Source organism: Mesocricetus auratus, unplaced genomic scaffold (genome assembly GCF_017639785.1).
Source record: "Mesocricetus auratus isolate SY011 unplaced genomic scaffold, BCM_Maur_2.0 Super-Scaffold_100008, whole genome shotgun sequence".
Taxonomy (NCBI): Eukaryota; Metazoa; Chordata; class Mammalia; order Rodentia; family Cricetidae; genus Mesocricetus; species Mesocricetus auratus.
In genome coordinates, this window is record NW_024429192.1 from 14,453,571 (window position 1) to 14,474,540 (window position 20,970).

The following is a 20,970-nucleotide window of genomic DNA, read 5'->3' on the forward strand; positions in this document are numbered from 1 at the left end:
ATTAATTCCCATTTTCCTGAAGAATCTCCTTACTGATTTCCAAAGAGGCTGTATGAGTCGGCACTCCCACCAGCAGTGGAGGAGTGTTCACCTTACTCCTGTCAGAATGGCTAAAATCAAAAACACCGAAGACAATTTATGCTGGAGAGGATGTGGAGTAAGTCAAATATTTACATCTATTCTTTTCTGATAGGACACTGTTTGCAGGCCATAATACTGGGATTCAAATGATACTAGATACTAGAAAGGATTTTTCTTAGGCTGTACAGTAGCATGTTGGTAAGTCCTGGAAATGAATAATTTTATTACATAAAAGCTCTCATACTACTGAGATATGGTTAGAAACAAAACATAAAAATTTGACACTTTATTAAAGTAAAAGTATCTTTACTATTAATATACAAATGGTGAAGAGTGACAATTTTGAAATACCATAAGCCATACTTTCAATGTCTCTCATAAATACAAAACTTCAACATTTGCAGTATACTTTTTACAGTTTAGACATATATATATATACAGCATTTCATAGGGACATACTATATTGAAATAATAATAAAACATGATAGTTAACTATACAGATATTGGGTGGAATGTATAAGTTAAAAAATAAATTATGGCATGTTTTAATATTATCAAATAGAGAATAACATTCATATACCTCCAAATGTGTTTTCTTAATCAATTACTATTAAGGTGATTTACTTCTCAAAGGGGTTAGAGACAAATTCGAAACCAACAATACTGTTTGAAAATGCAAAGTATTATTTTGTTTTTAGTGATATTATTTTTTCTGTAGCATGTTGTTAAACATCCTAGTTGCAAATTGAATTGCAATATCTATCTCTGTTTACATTGTTTTCCAGATGCCGTTAGGGTATTGCCTTTGCTTTGCTATTATTGGCACAAATAGTCACCTAAAATTATTTTATTCCTTGATTGGGCATTTCTGTGTCTATTCCATATCACTAATATTTTCATCTCATTTTCTTTAACTCTTCTGTTTGGTAGTGATAGAAATACTGCAGACATCTTTGCTTTACTTATTATCTTCCATGTGAAGCTAAAAATCAGGCACCAAATGATATGAGTTTGTAAATAAGAAAAGGGTAATAATCACCATGAAAAATGTCTGGTCATTAAAACATTTAAAATTGTTTTAAAATAATAAAAACTAAAGACATTAGGTTAACTAATTGATTTAAATTATTATAAAAGCATGTAGTAATAATGAACTGTTTTTAAGAATATTAAACATGTTACCAAATAAATATTTATCATTATATATAAGGCAGAGACTACTATATAATGAGAAACAGTTATTATTTTAGTAATCTTGTATAGTGTTTTTAAATAGTTGCATCTACGTGGGAGAAAACAATTTAAAATAAAAAGTGTGGCGCCTGGAAGAAAATTACATGTACTCACCACTTAATATTGCTAGACCTTTTATAACATTTTGATTTATACAAAAATTGTTTCATATTAGAATAGTATTAAGACAACATATATAATATTGTCTTGAATAATTTGACTTCTGTGATTACATTTGAATTTTTAACCCACAACAATTTTTGAAGTTTAGCATATGTAAACATATCTATATGCTATTTCAGTTTTAGGCAGAATATTTTAAATAGAAATTGGAGATAAATAAGAAAATTCTCATCTTAAAATGATTTTTAGCTTATACAATGTTTGTTGAAAAAATGCCTCCAAAACAGAACTCCATATGGAAATCAAACTAAGCGTTTATATCATACTCCATGAAAAATAATGCAATTTTAAGTAACTATTATATGCTTCACCAATATTTTTAATTAGTAATTAAACTTCTCTTATCATTTCAATGATAGGTATTTTGATCTTTGCTTATCTTGTCACCACATGGGTGATTTATGATCTCAACAGCAACAATGAAGACCCAAGTGACCTCATAGTAATTACACTTACTCTAAAAAGCATCTCTTCTGTTTCTTAGATCTAATGGCACAGTTTTCCCAATAAAGAGTTACCATCTAGAGAAACAATACAGAAACAACAGAAGTATCTATGGATGGACTAAAGTACTGTTTTATTATAAGTGAAAATAAATTCAAGTGTATCTATATATAGTTTTTAAGATTCTGTGGCTAAGTGAAAGAGGTTGGAATAAAGTTTATTCATTGACTTTAAAAAGTTCAGCATTAATATCACATGTATGATCAAAACATATAAATAGTGATAGTAGTTGTAATTTTTCTTTAATAGAATTTCATGCTAATGTAAAGGCACAAATACCTGTGAATTACTCAAAATAAAGAGATGACTTTAATATACAATTAACTGCTGGAACTTATAATTCATTTGATTACTGTTATATATTTTATTCGTTTAACACAAAGATTGAAATTAATATGACATTTGTAGGATCCAAAATCTTTTTAAAATAATGTTGTTGGTATTAATATTAACAAATAAAAGATTTAAAGTCTGTTAATGTTAGACATTAGTATAAATAGAACAGTAATATATCTTACCCACAAAATAATAAATTAACCTGTTGAAATCACAATTTTAATGCATTCAAAAATCATTGTAAATTTCTTTTACATATTTCTGTCAGTTTTAAAAATAAAATATGTATTAAAATTCAAATATTAAAATTTCCTCTTATGGGGTTTCAAATACAGATTGTCATTTATTTGCTTTCAGCCTTACATTTGCTTGTTTAAATTGGTTTAAAGTACAGATTATCTTAACAATAGCTAAATTTTGCCTAGTGGACATTTTATTCTAACATGGCAGTGGACTTTCAGATACTAAAATTACATAGACTCATTTAGACTAAAATAGCATTAAAAATAAGATTCAGGCTTATTCATAAATTAAGAATTTACTATATCACATTCTCATAGATTTGGAAGTGTTATCAATTGTGTGATCAGGGGAATTTCTTTGAAATTTTGAAATGTTTACCACATCAAGATATTGTCTGCAGAGCATTTATATCATTGACAGAACTGGTTCAGCATCTCTCCAACAACTGAAACCATGCACAGACTCTATCCCAAATCACCCATTGGCTCCATAGGATGAACAAGAAGTTTAACTCAATGTATATAAACTTAATTCAGCTTCTTTTCATAGAAAATCAGAAGACATGATAAAACTGATACTTCAACTTGATAAAACACAAAAATACTTTGCTCTCCTGAATTCTCTGTTCTTGTTGTGTAGCACAAACATGATAATTCTAAACATGCGAAACTGCTCTATAAGTCATACAAATTATTTTAATATCATTAGTTTAAAACCATGTGGCTCTAAAAGAAAAAAATCAGTGTTCATGGCTATTGCTTCATAGACACCACTAATATGCCTCTTGACTTTACACAAAACAAACAAATTCAAGTATCTTGACTAGTTTTAGCACATTTGGTACAAAATAAAACAAGCAAAATGAAGTACAGCTTAGAAAATGGAACCTAAATGACCACACAAACATAATCTAAACATCCCAAGCAAATCTATCAAGTACATGTTTGATAATCATTTTTGTCAAAGGGTTAAACTGGTTTGTTTGCTTATTTTAGATGCTGCTTAGATTCACCAATAGGCACAGGTTTCTCTCTCTTTTTTGGTTTTATCCCTCTTTCTCTCCAGACTATGCCAGGATTGTCAGGAAGGAACAATCCCTGCATTAACCCTGAATTTCCAGCAAAGCACTGTGGAGATTACAGCATCTTTACATGCATTTGGGCACATTCAGTCTAGCTGACAGTCAACAGATGAGGTACAAGATACAATAAATCAATTGTCTCTGCTTGGATGACAAGTTTAAGCACTTTATACATAAAAGTATTCCAGAGTGGCAATAATATTTTATTTAATTTTCATGAAACTACCTCTAAGGAGAGATGGGGTAAGTTGTCCATCTTCACTGCTAAAAATATTCCTCCAATGAACTGTTAGAGTACATTCTCTCCAGTGCATCAATATTGGAGCTAATGACTTGGTACCAAAACCCCAAGGTTGTGAGAAGTGGGAGACTATAGCAACCTTAGGAACTCTGACTTAAGAACCCTGCTCCTCACATGTATATTGATAGTTACAAACATGTTTTTCCATTCACATAAGTTAAATCATAATTTAGACTTTGACCTCAGGGAGTTTGCATAGCTTGTAAGTTAGTAACGATCATATTCTTGAACAGTCCCTAAGAAGTGATAATAGAAAGTCTATGTTGAATAGGTAAATAATTTCTTCACAATAGCTGTTTGTTTAAATATCTTTAAATGGGTTTAAAATAAATTTTAAAATTCACTGTCTAAAACTAAACTAATAGTAGCATTTCAGTTGCTCATTTCTCTTCTGTAACAATTGAATGTTAAATAATTGCTTTAACCTTTACTGTGCATTAGTCACGATGACTCAATGAGAGATACATAATAATAGTGATCACCTAAATCTATACACCAAACCATATCTAATATGACTCGAAATACTTGAAAACAACTTTATTTTGATAAATTATTGTATAAATAAAAATAATCATATATTTATAAATATATCAAGACAGCATATTGATATTTTCCCATTTAATTTACTTTATTTGAAGCTGAGGGCAAAAATCAATACCATTTTTACTCATCATACATTTACTTTTTGTGTAACCACTGTGAGTGAATATGGTATACATAAAAAGAGATTAGAGAGTTTTCTAATATAGTTTTACACACAACTAATCTTCTTTCAGATGTGTAACAATTTAGCCCTGGTATCAGTATATCCAAGATCAATGTTGAAAATGCACTGTGGTCGTTAGTTGAAAAGAGATCTCCATCATTTTTTCAATTTCTCATATCTGAAAAAGATATCTGACTGGCTCCTTCAAACCTAGTTTCCTGAAACTCTGGTAAAAGTATAGTCTTTATTACGTGCCTTCATTTTAATCTGAAAGGCATTTTAATAGTGCTTGCCCAAGATTAGACTCATAACATGCAGGGCTTTTGTACACACTTAGCTCACAATAATTTTGCTCTGCCTTCCATTACAACCTAATATTTTAGAGAGCTGAAATACATCTGTTGGTGTTACATGAGACAAATAAATTTAAAAGTAAAGCACTTTAGCCATATAATAAATTGCAGTACTTCAGTCATAGAATCAAACTGATACCAAAAAATTGGTGCCAATCAAGCATTTATACCGAAATTCTTAACAAAATAAACAACCACAACAATAACAACAGAAGGAAATGGACTGTGGCAGGAGAAGTTGATCATATGTATATGTGTACAAGCTATTCCAAGCTAGACGTTTCCCAAGAAATTAAGGTCAATGGAATAGTTTTGGTCATAGTGTCACTGCAATCAAATTGCTCTTTGTGGTGCTGACCAAGGTGCTGAATCTTGCGGTTATGCTTTGCCATCATCTTCTTTAGACTGGATGATGTCATTAGACACTTTAATTTCTATAGTTTCTGCATTTAGGACTTCTTTTCCATTTTCTTCTTTTAAAGGCAATTTTCTGGAAATAAAGATGACAACCTCAATTTCTAGGGATAATTTTAAAAAACATGTTTTTCACCATTTCAGTAAGCATTTTATAAATGAAATCTGCTATTATTATTACATTGTAAAGGATAAAATTATTTTAATAATTATTTTTATTCTTTGAGATTATAACATTACTCCTTCCGCATTCTTGCAACCAGCCCTCCCATATAATTTTGCTGCTATCCTTTAGAGTCATAGCCTCTTTATTCCATTATTGTTACCTGCATATATGTATATGTATCTACACATATATTTAGAAATCCAACCTACTTAGTCTGTGTAATGTTCTGCTTGTGAAAGTTCTTAGAGATAGCTTTTTAAGTTCTTAAAAATTTGTTACAAAATAAACTAGTATGTAATAAAACAGCTTGCATTTACCCTTGTAAGAATGTAATGTAATACACAGAATATGTAAAAAAAGATATTTGTGAATACACGTGAGCCGAATTGTCCATTGTGAATAATTTAAATTTAATAATTTAAGTTTAAATTAAAATTACCAGGTGGTGGTGGTGCATGCCTTTTATTCTTGCAGTTGAGAGTCAGAGGCTTCTATAAGTTGGAAGTAAACCTGGTCTAGAGAACAAGTTCTTGGACAGGCAAAGCTACAAACAAATGCCCTGTCTCAAACCACCGCCAAGAAGAAATAAATAAATAAATAAATAAATAAATATTTTTGAGTTATTAAAAGACTAACCCATGAGACTACTTGGTTTGTCATCTTTAATATTTGTCGCATGGGACTGACTTAAGTGTGACATTTGTCTAGCTTGGTGAACTTGTGGGACTTCAAGCACAAGAAGTAGTAGTTATGCTAACAAGTTGGTAGTCTTTTGTTAATCTATTCCTCATACTGCATTGCCTTGCTCAGTCTTATTACAATGAGAGGAGCTTAGTCTTTTAGCAACTTGGTATGTCATGCTTTATTGATAGATACTCATTGTAGGCCTTCCCCTTTCTGAACAAAAACAGAGGAAGAGTGGAGGTGGGTCAGAAGGGAGGGGGGATGGGAGGAGGTCAGGGAGTATAAATAGCTGTCAAGTTGTAAAATAAATGAATAAGTTCAATTAATATTCATAAAAATCCGTCAACAATTGGTGGATAGAATGCCATTACATACAAAAAATTATGTGAGTTACCAATACCAATATTATTTTGAAATTAATAGAGATTAACGTTATTTAGGAAGTAAATCCTTATATTTTATATTATGTACATGTTCCTTTGACATTTTTAGCATTATTATTTTCTTCATATTTTTAAAATGTATTATCACCTTTCTTTTATTTATCCATAAATATAAGCATTATGAACTACATACTCGGGTTCTGTTAGTGGTGTGGTTTCATTTGGCTCATTTACTGGACTCCCGTCTTCATGATTGGTGATTCTTTCATCCTCTGTTCTCATTTCCACTATTGGTTCTTTTGAGCCATCTTTCCTAAAAAGATACAGTAAAATATTCAATTATTCAGTGTGTCAAATGCTCATGTGTGCATACCACAGACACATGATAGGCACTTCCCAATTGATCAAACGTGAACAAATTTATTCCTTCAACTTAATATTGCCATTTCATCATCATTTTATTTTTGTTACTGTTGTTGTTTGGTGTTAGGCATGGTAGCAAAAATCTGTAGGTCTAGTGCCAGAAGCCACTTAGGAAGTCTGGGAATTTGAGGCCAGCTTTTACTACAGAACAAGGCCATGTCTCAAAAAGGAAAAGAAAAAAAAACAAAGTAATATTATTTTGAAAAGGTAGTGTGCATTTTAAATCTTATGTTTTAAAATCAAATTATTTTATTAACCAAAGTTTATAATAGGAAGATGTTCATATCTAATTTGGAAAAAAATTTAAGCGGAAAATATTTTAAAACACTTAAGTAATGTTTTAACAGCACTGGAAACAATCACAAGAAATAGTGCTTCAATTTCACAATGCTGAAAAAATTGTATGCTTCCACAGAACTTTAAGAACATGTCATCAATAATGTTTACCACAGGTCTCTATGTATAAAAATAAACAACAAAACTAACAATAACTATATGGTTGATTTTACCAGACAGTGAACCACAGAAAATTATTAGGATGAAAATTATCATGAAAGAAAAAGAAATTGTACACTAAATTAATTGCACTGCTATTAATATGCCACATAAGTATTCATTCAATTGAAACAAATTTTTGTCCTTTACATGTTATTTTCATGAAGATAATATATTTGGAATTACTGAAACTGGTATTAAGCAATTAAGTTATTTGTGTATGGTGTGTTTTGTGGTGTGTGTGTGTGTGTGTGTGTGTGTGTGTGTGTGTTTAATGTGTATGAGGGGTGGGTATGAATATTGTGTGTGCTTGTGGAAGAATTATAAAGTGACTTAAATTGAAGTGAAAGAGACAAGAGTAGTAAATCAAACTTGAAGACTAACAAAATAAATAAAGCTTCATTCGAGTAATAAAAATTGTGTCAATGCTAATGATTAGTAACTGTAATACTACTGCACTGGATTAAAAAAATATGAAAAAGTAACACAATAGGGAATGCAAGAAAAGACACACTCCTACCATACATGGTGAAAATACATTACTATTTGTAAGCAATATGTGTCAGTTTTAGTCAGCAGTGCTGCTGTGTAAACACATGAAATTATTGACAAGAATCTGTATCCAACCTGAAATTTATGGTAAGTTCAAGTAAAAACAGGAATATAGCAGTTTTTGAGCATTATAGAAAGCAAACTTAATGAATTGTTATATATCAAGACTTTCAAAGTATAATCAAAAATTAGGAAATTATAAAATTGTACTAGTTTATATTTAAATGTGTGTGTTCTTGAATGGCAACATTTGACATTCAAACAATTCCAGACCATTATGAGACTAAATAGAAAATTATATATAACAGGCATGATTTATAAAATAACAGAAATAATATGTAGAAATGTTCTTGCTGTGGGTATTTTGAACTGATATAATAACTTAAGCATTTTTCTAGGGTCTCCAAAATTTGGCTAGGCATATTATTTTGGGGGAAGGGGAGGTTTCAAGAAAGGGTTTCTTTGTGGCTTTGGAGGCTCTCCTAGAACTAGCTCTTGTAGACCAGGCTGGTCTCAAATTCACAGAGGTCCTTCTGCCAATGCCTCCCCAGAGCTGGGATTAAAGACATGCCCCAACACTGCCCGGCCATGGATAGGCATATTTTGTATCATATCAATTCCACAGTTAAATATATAACATAAATCTTGAATTATGATTTCACAGAGACAAATTCAATACTACTAAAATATTGATTTAAAATTTAATGATAATAGAAATTTTCCCAAAATGAACTATTGAATAGAAATTTAATAGCATAATGTATCTATATATGTGATTTACACAAATTTTACAAAAAATATTAGATGTAGTAAAAAGGAAAAATTTCTTTGTGAATGTATCCAATTGTGTGATACACACATGGGGAAATTCAATATGTAGCCTTAGAAATTAAGGTAGAACTCATATTTTTATATTAAATAAAGGATTCAAAGGCAACTTAAATAATAAAGTTATTATATTATAGAGAAACTTTAACAAGAGTGTTTAGTCTGTGAACATTCATTGACTCCATGTCGTGCATTTCCATCTCTTTACTGCCATAATTGTAAAAGCAGTCATAGACAACCACTACAACAAATGTAGAAATATAGATGCGTGTGTACATATGTGTGTTACTTTGCTTTCTATGCTCTGCAAAAACACTGATATAATGCATCTCAGAATGGAAATGGTGTATGTGGCATACATGTCCTGATCATATTCCATCATCCATTGAAAAGCAACCATTATTCAGCCACAGCAAGTACCCTGGAGTCAATAACTGAAGCTGACACCATGGAGGAACTCTGCTTGCAAGCTTGCTCCTCCTGATTGGTTTACTTTGCTTCCTTATATACCCCAGGATATCCCCTGGGTTTACTCTGTTCATAGTTTTGCTCCCTTCCCCATCTATTGCCAATTAACATGCTCTCTAGAAATGCCTACAGGACAGAATGCTCTGTGCATTTTCTCAATTGAGGTTCCTGGCTCTAAGATGACTCCATCTTTTGTCAGGTTGACCAAAAACTAACTAGCAGAGTATGCATATTATTCTGATATACAGTTTAACATATATGCATATATATGGTAAAATAAATAATACATTATTTTTAAAATGACATTGAAAAAGGACTAAATTTTAAACAACAAATTTTAAGAGAATAAAAGGGCACACTATTAGGCAAACAGTATTATGCAATTAAATTTTATATATGACTCTCATGGCTACACAGGTCCATAAGTAAAAAGAACAGATGATATCAGGTAATAAAAAGGAAATAATTTCCTGAGTCATTCCAATAAGACAGTGAATTTCAATAAAAGGTGTGGTGAGAGTAATCATATACATATATGATACTGTCAAAGAGAAAATTTCATAATATTTAATTGAAATACCCCAAAATTAACATGTCCCAAGGAAAGCACTCTTCAATCAAACAACTCATGAAACATTATAATGAGTGAAAGATGCCAGATAAAAAACACTACAAACAAAAGCACCCCTCCACATGTAGTTCTAAATCAGAAAGTAAAATATCTGGCTTACAAAAAGAAAAAATAATTAGTAGTAATTGCCTTGGGTTGGGACATTAGCATAAATTAACTATGTATAGATGCTTTCATAGTCTTTCTCCTTGAAAAGAATTTGTCAAGGATATATTCATATTTGTGAGAATGCATCAGATGGAATATTCTGTGTGTATGTTTGTATGCACATATATTAAACAGATTTAAGGCCAGCACAGATGGTAACATCTGCACTGTATTCTAGTTAAATGCCTGGTGTGGCTCAGAAGACAGCCCCAGAGGACACAAGTTGAGCTTGCGCTTCACTCATGGGAGGTGGTGTGGATGTCTAATACTCACAGGTATGCAGCCTTTCCTTCTTCAAGCTCTTTGCTCTTCCCACTAGAGCCACTCTTCTTCCCACACACTCTCCTGGTAATGCACATCAGTAACCCACATTGCCGAACGAAGAAGCAGCTCACATCTGTGACCACGAGGATTAGCAAAAGGGCAGCAACTCCTAGGCCAATGATGGCTCCGAGCCCAAGGCCATTGAAAAGTGTGTCTTAAAAAAGAAAACAAAACTCTGTGAAACCCCTACACAAAAAACAAGAAGAACTATCTTCATGTAATTTATAATTAGACATTTAATAACTAATGAGACATATATAGATGAAGAAAACATGTAGTAGTGACCAGCCGGCTGCAATATCTTGACTATTGGGACATATTTTCTGGATATAAAACCATATTTTAATAAGTGACATATTAATGAGATAATTATTTTTCAAACTTTCTTTAGAAAGAGGATGAGTAATGTCTATTCAATATTGTCCTCGATTAACTGTAGGGAAAAATAATATTATCATATCATGAACCACCATACATGACCAGAAAGTCAAAGTTATTTACATTGTGAAAAAGAAGCTATATCATTTTTATTAGTGAAGAATTATATAAGTGTTCAGTATGATGGCTTTTGTGCATTCTAAATGAAACTTAAACTGAATGACTCCAAGTACTTGACTTTGACAGAGGCAACAGATTTTCAAATATGTGTTAAGAGAAAGACACTGGGGAGCAGGAAGGTTGAGCCAGCGTAAGAATAGAGGAGAGAAGAATGAGAGATACCATACTAGAGGGAGCCATTATAAGTTGGAGGAGACATCTGGCACTAGTGAGATCTTCAAAGATCTACAATAATGACAACTGGCATTAAGGTTCCCTGAAATGCCCCCCCCCATAATGAGATTGATGACTACCTTATGTGCCTCTTCCAGTAGTTGATGGAAGCAGAGGCAGACACCCACAGCTAAAAACCAAACTGAACTCCTGGACCCCAGTTGCAAAGAGGAGTAATGAGCAAAGGAATCAAGACCTGGCTGGTGAAACTTACAGAGGCAGCTGACCTAAACAAGGGGGAACGCTTGAACCCCGGACTGATGCCCATGAGAGGCCAGCATGGGACTGATCCAGACACTCCTCCCCCAACTTGGGTGTCAGAGAAGAGGCCTCAGCAATCTATGGGACCTTGGAGAGTAGATCAGTATGTCTTCCTGGCATACAAATAGACTCTGGGAGCCCATTCCACATGGAGGGATGCTCTCTCAGCCTCGACACATTGGGGAGGGCCTACGCCATGCCCAGGATGTTGTGACAGATTCTAAAAGTCCCTCATGGAAGCCCTTACCATCCCTGGGGAGCAGAGGGGGGATAGAGTGGGATGGGGGTTTGGAAGGATTGGGGGGGTGTTTGGAGGAGGGGAGGGTGGGGGAAGTGAGAGTAACGTGTAAAAAGTTAAATTAAAAAATAGAATAATTTTGAAATCATCACTTCAAAAAAAGTGGTTGCTTCTATTTTTTTGAGGGGCAGGTAATATTTTTGGCAGGTAAGATTAAAATCATTATACAGGTGTGTGTGTATGTGTGTATGTGTGTGAGTGCGTGTGTTTCAAATTCTTTATTAGTTGTTATATTACTATGATACAGTTCTAAGATGGACCGATTGTCCTTGGCATGTGTTTGTGGGTAGTACTGAGTGTCTTGCTGACTGTGTCTATGAAGAGGTGTCTGGGAATACGAGGGGGCAGAAAAGTGGATATTGAGAGTCAGTTAGTAATGCAAACAAGTAAATGATCCTTTATCTATAGATGAATATGACAATTGTACAACCATAAAGGTATACTTAGGAAAATGTGTGGCATAGAGAGTAAACAGAATATTGTATTACCTAGAGGAAAAGGTGGTAATGTAACTACTCCATACACTTATAATTAAGAATATTAATATATTCTAAGAATTGTATCACATTATAGTAGAGCTCTTTAACTATGAAATCTGTTTATTACCAAAAAGAAAATTAAATGGTTAGTCCATAATTATTATGGAACCGAAAATGAAAGACACATGCACACATTATGCATAAACTGAAGTTTTACCTTTAAAGTCCTGTGTAAAATCTCAATGGATTGCTTTCTGTACATTACCAAAAACCAAATTTTCAAAATGTGAGTAGGAAAGAATGCACGTGAGATGAGAGGCTTCATACCTCATTTAAATTCCTCTCACAGCTAAACAAAGCACATGGCAATAAATTCTGCAGATTCATGTTGCTATGCCTGCTGAATGAGAAATCTCATACATGCCTGTTTTAATGATAAATTACTGCCTTGTCCCACAATCTACAGCATGGAAAGTCAGAAAACTCTTGTTCCAAACACAGTTGTGTTGCATATTACTAGCTTCTATCTCAATTTTCTCAGCCTGGGATGCCTCCATATTTAAATGAGGACAGTTAAGCAAACAACTAGCAGAAAGCACCAGAAAGGCACTTGGGAAGAAGGCTGTGAGTCTGCAAACATAAATAAGAAACCTCACATGAAGATTCAACAAGAATTAGCATTTATTGTTGTTGTTGCCATGTTACCCTTTAAATAAATGATTGCACACATCACCTGTGATTAAACTGGAGCTAAACTGCAATTGTGTCTCTGCTCATGATAAACCAAGGACCAGCAGAAACTGCTAAGTACTGATTACTCTTTAGAAAATAAATTTTACAAAATAACTGATGAAGTCTACTTAGCTTTGTAATAATACATATTTTGTGTATAATATTATGGAGCTTTATTAGTATATTGAAATCCGTCTCTATCTTTAGGAAAATTTTTACTTGAAAAACATTTTATAATATTTTATGATAATGATAACTGATATCAAAATAGATTTCATTTCCTAGAAAAATAAAATACATAATTTTGTTGGAAATGAGTAGGAAAAAGTCTTTAAGCATTGATCCTTAAGTGGCTATATTGACTTAGGCTTATTATTGAAACAAGCGAGAGAACAGTTGGACAGTTTCTGCATTCTACTTCTCAGCTACATTTCTCTGACTCTAAGAAATTTACAGATCAGAAACCCAAACCCAAGTAATTACAAAACTGTGTTCAAATTGTGAAGCAAAGTACTAAGATAGAAAAAGGGAATTAAATTCAAATTTGCTTTATACATGTTGTAAACTTCTATTATAAAAGACATCCATTACTGCAACAATGAATTATTTTGACATGAAGTTTATTATACTTGAGCATATATATATTAGTATAAAAATCATTGTTATAATAATTTCAGTGTAGCCTTACTTTTTTGTTTCCTTAATGTAGTACTTTAATTCAACTATATTTCTTGTGTATACACTCATTTTGTCCTAAGTTTATTAAAAATTCTTTCATTATTTGGCAAGCTTTGCTAATGACACAGATAACAAATTCTATGCATTATTTTAGACATTCATTACTAATTTTATTAAAGATTTTTCAGTCTGGTTAAAAAAGGGAAGTTAAAAGTACAGAAAATATAGTAGATACTCCAAAACATTTTTGTTTTCAGAATGCTATTACATATCAAATGCTCTTTTTTCCCATATTACATATGGGTCTCTAAACATCTTGGTAAATGCTGCTGACTAGTCAAGCTAGGACCACACATTTTTAAATATCAATTGATAACCTTGGTTATCAACATATGTGTATACATCTATGCTCTATGCAAAAGAAGCTGCAAACATAAACATGATGTTCATATATCTTGCAGTGAACTTCTGTCTACTGTAGAATAATTAAGGACTACCTCAACTTTTATCACGTCCAGAAGAAATAAATTCAGTGGTGATTTTGAGCAATTCTCAATGAAAAATTTAAATTAATCGAAGATGTTATAATATTCTGTTAAAAATACAATCATTAAAAGGCAAATAGTTGAGAGTGCACTGTGTAAAAAAAGAAATTTGAAACATTGATACAATGTAAAAAAGTACACACAAAAATGTTCAGGAAATAGTTTTAGAAACTATACTTGACAAAGCATATTCAAATGTATCTTCCTTAAGAGTTATTTTTATAAATGAAAGGCTCATTTAATTAAAATTAAAAGTGTTTAAGAATGTCTCAGATTAGAATCTAGTGGACAAGATGTAGCAAAGAAACAGAGACTGACATTAACCCTTTGGCACCAGGCTCCTCCCAGGGCGGGTTCATTTTGGTCCCCACAGCATGGCTGTCACCAGGCAGTACTGTAGATATAGAAGCCTAACTTCAGGGCAGCAATAAAGAAATAAAAGAAAATCAATTAGGGCTGTAGAAAATGACTGACATATGTATTAGAATCTTCAGGGAGCCAAGAATTGGTGGCACACGTCTTTAATCCCAGCACTTGAAAGGTAGAGGCAGGCGGATCTCTGTGAGTTCGAGGCCAGCCTGGTCTACAGATTGAGTTCCATGCTAGTCTCCAAAGCAATACAGAGAAACCCTGTCTCAAACACACACACACACACACACACACACACACACACACACACACACACAGAAACTTTAAGGAATAAGCAGGGAGACGTTGTTGAGTAATAGACATGAAGACAGATGAAAACTCCTGAGTATCTGTAGGTAGACTTAAGAGCAAACAGTATACAGACCTTTATTAAGGAGGAAAAAAGGTACAGAGTCTGTGTGTGATATGCAGAGTGATTTCTGTTTCCAGTGAGAGAGAATGGCAACCACAAAGCCAGCAACCAGAAAGTCTGCACTTGTTTTCAAGAAGAATATTTTAAAGGCTATCAAAATTTGGGCTGTGATTCCAGAACCAAAACACCTGATGCTACCTGATGCTACAGTGGCAGGAGACTGGGAAAATGAAGCGATTATGACACTGGAGCAGTTATCTGCTCAAAAAAACTACTGCCTAGGAGAGTGATCTTGTGGATTCAACCATTCAGGCAAGCAAAGGCAACTGCAGTTGTGATCCATGGGGTTCAGGGACCGCCCATATACAGTAGGAACTGGCAACATTTGCATATGAGTTACTTAGCCATACAAGTTTGAAAATAACAGAGAACCACTGTTTTCAAGCACGGCATAGCCAGAGTGTGAGCAAGCAGTTTGGGGAGTTCACAGTATACAGTTGTGGAGATGAAGGAAAGTCACAGTAGGGACCCGCGATTTTAGAGGCATCACAGTTATGAGGCATCAACTAACAGAAAAAGCAAGAAGATGTGGAGGCAGCCACAGAGAGGACATCTGTGATGCAAACAGCAGATCTGGATTGGGAGGTCTCTTTAAGTTCTTCGCCAGTCAAATCGTTTTGTCACAAAACCCAGATGGTAGAAATGAAGATGTAGGATTTGGTTATATTTTCACTGATATGTTTTGATCTTGCTTTTTGTCTAAGCAGTGTTTTCCATTTGTTAAGGGGATGTTTTTTTCTGTGTCATTTTATGTCAAAACATTTCAACTAACATGTTACTGTTATAAGGGCTCAAAGTTAAAGGATTCCTGTGTCTCAAAAGACACTTCGGACATTATATTTGAGAGGGTGGGTGGTGTAGTATAGGCTCTGGGTGTTTTTTTTAAGTTGGGCTGAATGAACATAAGTACCCAGAGCTGGCCATAAGTCTATTCAGTGCAAGAGTACAATGTGGTTTGAAATGAAAACACTTATGAGCCTCTCCTGTTTAAACACAGCAGAAGGCACTCTTTTGGATGATTTTGGAGACATTAGGAGATAACGGTTTGCTTGGGGTGACCAGTCACACTTCTTGTTCTCCCCATCCTTTCTATAACTGCTGTCTAACCAGCTGCCTCATGTACTATTGCAATGTTTCTGTAACATTATGAACTAAATCACTTCAAACTGGATGCCAAAATGCAGTCTTTCTCCCTTACATTGTCCTTATTGGTATCTTGCACAGGTAGAAAAGGAAATAAACAGCAAGGAAAAGGACGACCTGAGTAATGAAGCCTTTAAAATACTGTAGAATAAAATTGACAAAGAAAAGTGAAACAATTGTTCATACCATAGATTAGGAGAAATAATGTTGTGAAAGTGACCATGTCACCAAAACAAATCTATTGATCCAATACAATCACATACATACTTCCAATTTCTATCATCATAGAAAAAAACAAAGACAACTTTAAAATCCATATGGAAGTATAAAAGTCTCTGAAAGACAAACTAGCATGGCCCACAGTTCATGTTCCCCAGATACAATTTGTAAATCAATAATACCATGAGTGTGTATACAATAAGAAAATGGAAATGAAAAATGTCTGGGATAAGGAAGAGACATAATGATAGGGGTTTGCTGAGAAGGATGGGTAGAAGAATACTGAGGAAGGTTAGAGTATGTTCAATATACTATAGTCCTTTTATGTAAACAACAAAATAAATTAATTAATAAAACAGAGAAAACTAAAGATTGAATACATCAATTTTCTTTAAAGCATAAAATATAGTAATCAGATATGCTACTCATAAATCACTGAAACCAGTTTAATATTTTTCATTCTGAGAGATACTTGTTTTGTAACTTGAAGAGACCTTATTACTTCTATTTGAAATTCTAGTTAGTACTTTGTATTTGCTTACTTCATATTATTCTTGAAATATTAGTGATTAGTAACTACACAAATTTAGAATCAGAAGCAATTCAGTGTCATTGTTATTTTTTGTATTTGAACACTTTTTTGAAATGTTAACTGACACTTCTCACAAATTACAATATGTGGACAATTAATTAATTTTGTTCTAGTTATGTATTAGGACTATGAAAACATTATATGTTGGTTGGGAAGCATAGAAGCCCCAAGGGTATATCTACTAGAGTTATCATATTAAATATTCTTAGTAGAAAACATTCCTCTAAATTTGTATCTATCTACTTGAAAATTGAATAAAGTCTTAGGCTTCAACACAGTTTCCATGTTTAATTAATTAACATGTGAATTCACAACCGATTAATGACCACGGAATGAATGCCATTGGGGTACTCATACACAAATGGGACATCCATATTGCTCCCTGAATCCACAAAGCTTAGGGAGCATCATAAAAATATGTATTAAAAGTGACTATGCACTAGCAAAATGAGAAAGTCACTGCAACTGGTTATTATTGTGGAGTAACAACACACTATTAGGAAGATTTGCTCACTAAAGTGGTTAAATCATCTTTTCAAATGATGCCCAGATACATTAGAAGAAAAATAATTGGCAATTTTTAGTGAGGTAACTTTCTGAATTAAACTAAGTGATTGAACATTATATATTTGTATTTACAGCATTAAGATAGCATTCCAAAATAATTCATCTGTATATTGAATAATCTCCATTGTTCTATCACAGAATGGAAAAGAAGGAGAAATTCAGATTGCGAACGTCAGTGGATTTATATAAAAATTCATTAATACTAATCCTTCAAAAATGTGACACTATTTACATATATATAAATGCTATTTTTCTCATCATCATTACACTGGTGGCTTTCAGCATTCAGCTGGCTCATGCCTGGTCCTGAGTGGATAAATCTATCCTGTTTTAATTCATATTAATTTCCATCAGAGACAGATACATGAACACCTGCAGTCTCACTGTCCAATTGATGATAACAGCAATGGATTGAGTGCTAAAAATCATTGTAGATTTCACCAATGAGGATGCATTAAAAGATTATTTTACACTGAAATGTAAATTAACCCAAAATATCTACAACATAATGATTGGAGTAGGACTATATTTTCTCCTAGACCACTTATCAATTACTTCTGGAGTATGTTAGGTAAAAAAGTGAATTCAGTATACCACAGATATATAATTAATATTTTCAGGTTTATTTTTATTGAACTACCACTTTTTTCCATTCAATGATATTGCTTGAGTCCTTCAATCGAGTAACATAATGAATAGAAAACAAAATAAAAATTATCAAGCACAACTACAAAAGATGAAAATTTTCATTTTTAAAGATTGCACAAGTATTTATCGTTAACTTTTAATTCTGTTTTTATGTGCATAGGTATTGTGTCTGTATATCATGTGCATGTCTATTATACAGGGAGGCTAGAAAGAGGACATCAAATACGCTGGAACCAGATTTACAGATGGTTGTGATCTACCATGTAGGTGCTTGGAATTGAACTCAGGTTCTCGGCAAGAACAGCTATATATCTAAACCTCTGATCCATTGTTCTAGCCATTGCTTTATATTTTAATAATTTACTATGCTCTCTCAGGTACAATTGATTCAGTTCGTGATATTCTCTTGAAGAAAATGCATTACTATCATCCCATCAAAATATTCATTGGAAAATTTTAAAGTACACTTCAGTTAAAATTAACCTGTTTGAAAGCTGCTCATAATGGTAATCCGGTCAAGTTGTGTTGGTACAACATGTAAGAAATGCATGTTATATCTGTGAAAGCATTATTGTTATTAGGGAACAAAAATCAAAGAGTCTCTCTTAATGGAGCACATTCTAAGGAAGAACCATGAATTAAATTTAAAATTTGAAATAAGGTAAGAAGGTGAGGACATCACACACATCTTTAACCCCAGAACTCACGAGGCAAAGACAGGTGAATAAACTAATTTGAAGACAACCTAGTCTTCAGAGTGGGTCCCAGGACAGCTACAGAGAGAAACCCTGTCTAGAAAAAATACAATGATAGATAGACAAATAGATAGATAAAATTAATTTTGATTATAAATAAATTAAATAAGTTGTGGAATTATACCAGCCTGTGCACGTTTTATGAACATTCTTAGAATGATGTCATATATTTTCACTATTTTTAAAATTTCACATATTATAGATGTTTATGTTGTTATATAATTATACAAAAGTAATAAATATATACAAACAAATTGATAAGCCAATATTTAATTTCTGTTTATATGATTTCCTAACTGGGTTTTGATAATGTTGTTTGAAACAGCTAAATATTATTTTAGGTATCAATTTTTTCTTTTTCAAAATCATATGTGAAATTCACAAGTAAATTTTCAATATTCTGTAAGTGTGGATAAACTTAGAAGTTGTTACTGATGTATCTGTTACCCACTACAATAACTCTCAGGACATTGAACTAGGATATTTTTGTCTGTTCTCTGTCTGCTAATGTGTATTCAGTTTGGTAAAATAGTTGCAGACAATTCTTGGCTTACCATCAAGATGTATTTTGGAATAAGTCTCCAGAATACAAGCACAAAGAATATAAGTCTCATCACTTATTCTCTTTGACGTTTCTATTTTTTTTATCAACTTGGTTGTCATCACAAGTTTCAGATACATAGATAAATGCAAGCTTTAGTATCATAGACTTCCAAAACTCCTTCCAGATCATTTTGTAAACAGAGAACTTTAGACCATAAAGAATTCAAAAGAAGTAAAGAAAGGAAGGAAAGAAAAGGAGGAATGAAGGAAGGGAGAGAATGAATAAATGAAAAGGAGGGAGGGAGGGATAAAGAGAAAGAAAGAAAGAAGGAAGGTAAGAAAGAATGAAACAGAGAAGGAAAGAAAGAAAGAAAGAAAGAAAGAAAGAGAGAAAGAAAGAAAGAAAGAGAGAAAGAAAAGGAAGAGACAAAGAAAGGAAAGCAAAAGGCAGAAATGGTTGAAATAGTATTCTTATCTAAATTAATGATTGAATTGGGGATAAAAATTAACTGATAAGGGGTATTTGGAATAATTCATTGATGGGATATATAAAATGGGAAAATTTATCAAAATATGCCAGTGTACTCTATGCTTTTCCCTATAACAATAATATTTTTTCATACATATATTTGTGTATATAGGGGAAATTAAATAATTGTAAAAGCCATTTTTCTAAGTGTATTCTTTTTAACTCCTCATTATGTTATCAATCAACTCTAGTAGGATGTTGTGAGAATAACCTAAGAGTAAGGCAAAAAATGTCTTGTCTAACTTCTTCTAATAACTGAGTGTGTTTGATTTGATTCACCATATCTAAAATATAAGCGCAAGAGCCCAGCAAGTTTATTTCCAGTGGTCAAATAAACATGTCAAAGAGCTGGCGAAATGGGGGAAATGGCTCAGGGGATGAAACTCTGCAGTCAGTGAATCCAGACAGTTCAGATTACCCAGAGACCATAGGAAAGCTGGGCGTGCATGGGATCACGTGTCAGTCTCCCGGGGTCACATGTCAGCTTCACAGGAGCATAAGTCAGTCTCCCGGGATGACGTGTCAACTCTACCAACCTCTCTTCTGTGTCTGTTTCAATTTCTCAAAGTCAATATCCTTAATATAAAAGCCAATAATAGCATACTAATGTGGAACTGTTCAAATTATCTGACCAAACAGACTTCAGAATAATCTCCCAAACACTAAAAAAGATCATAGCCTGTGACAGTAGTTTCCTCTTTTGCCGTCTGAGAACCCTTCTAGTTCAAAATAAACTATCCCAGTCCACACAAATGCCTCCTTGTTTTCCTTCCTTCCCCTTCCTTCCTTCCTATTCCCCTTCCTTTCCCTTCCCCCCTTGCTTCCTTTCCCTT

At 33.0% G+C, this 20,970-nt stretch overlaps 1 protein-coding gene across 1 annotated transcript in view; it reads right to left on the minus strand.

Moving 5' to 3' along the window:
* Positions 1–370: 370 nt before the first annotated feature.
* Ncam2 (neural cell adhesion molecule 2) overlaps positions 371–20,970 on the minus strand; it is a 390,993-nt gene continuing 370,393 nt past the window's right edge. The window contains exons 16-18 of the mRNA XM_005068205.3: positions 10,486–10,690; positions 6,862–6,981; positions 371–5,511 (exon numbers count right to left, since the gene is read on the minus strand). Of these exons, the coding sequence (XP_005068262.2) occupies positions 5,400–5,511; positions 6,862–6,981; positions 10,486–10,690 (437 nt within the window). The 3' untranslated portion in view covers positions 371–5,399. The remainder of the gene's footprint in view (positions 5,512–6,861; positions 6,982–10,485; positions 10,691–20,970) is intronic.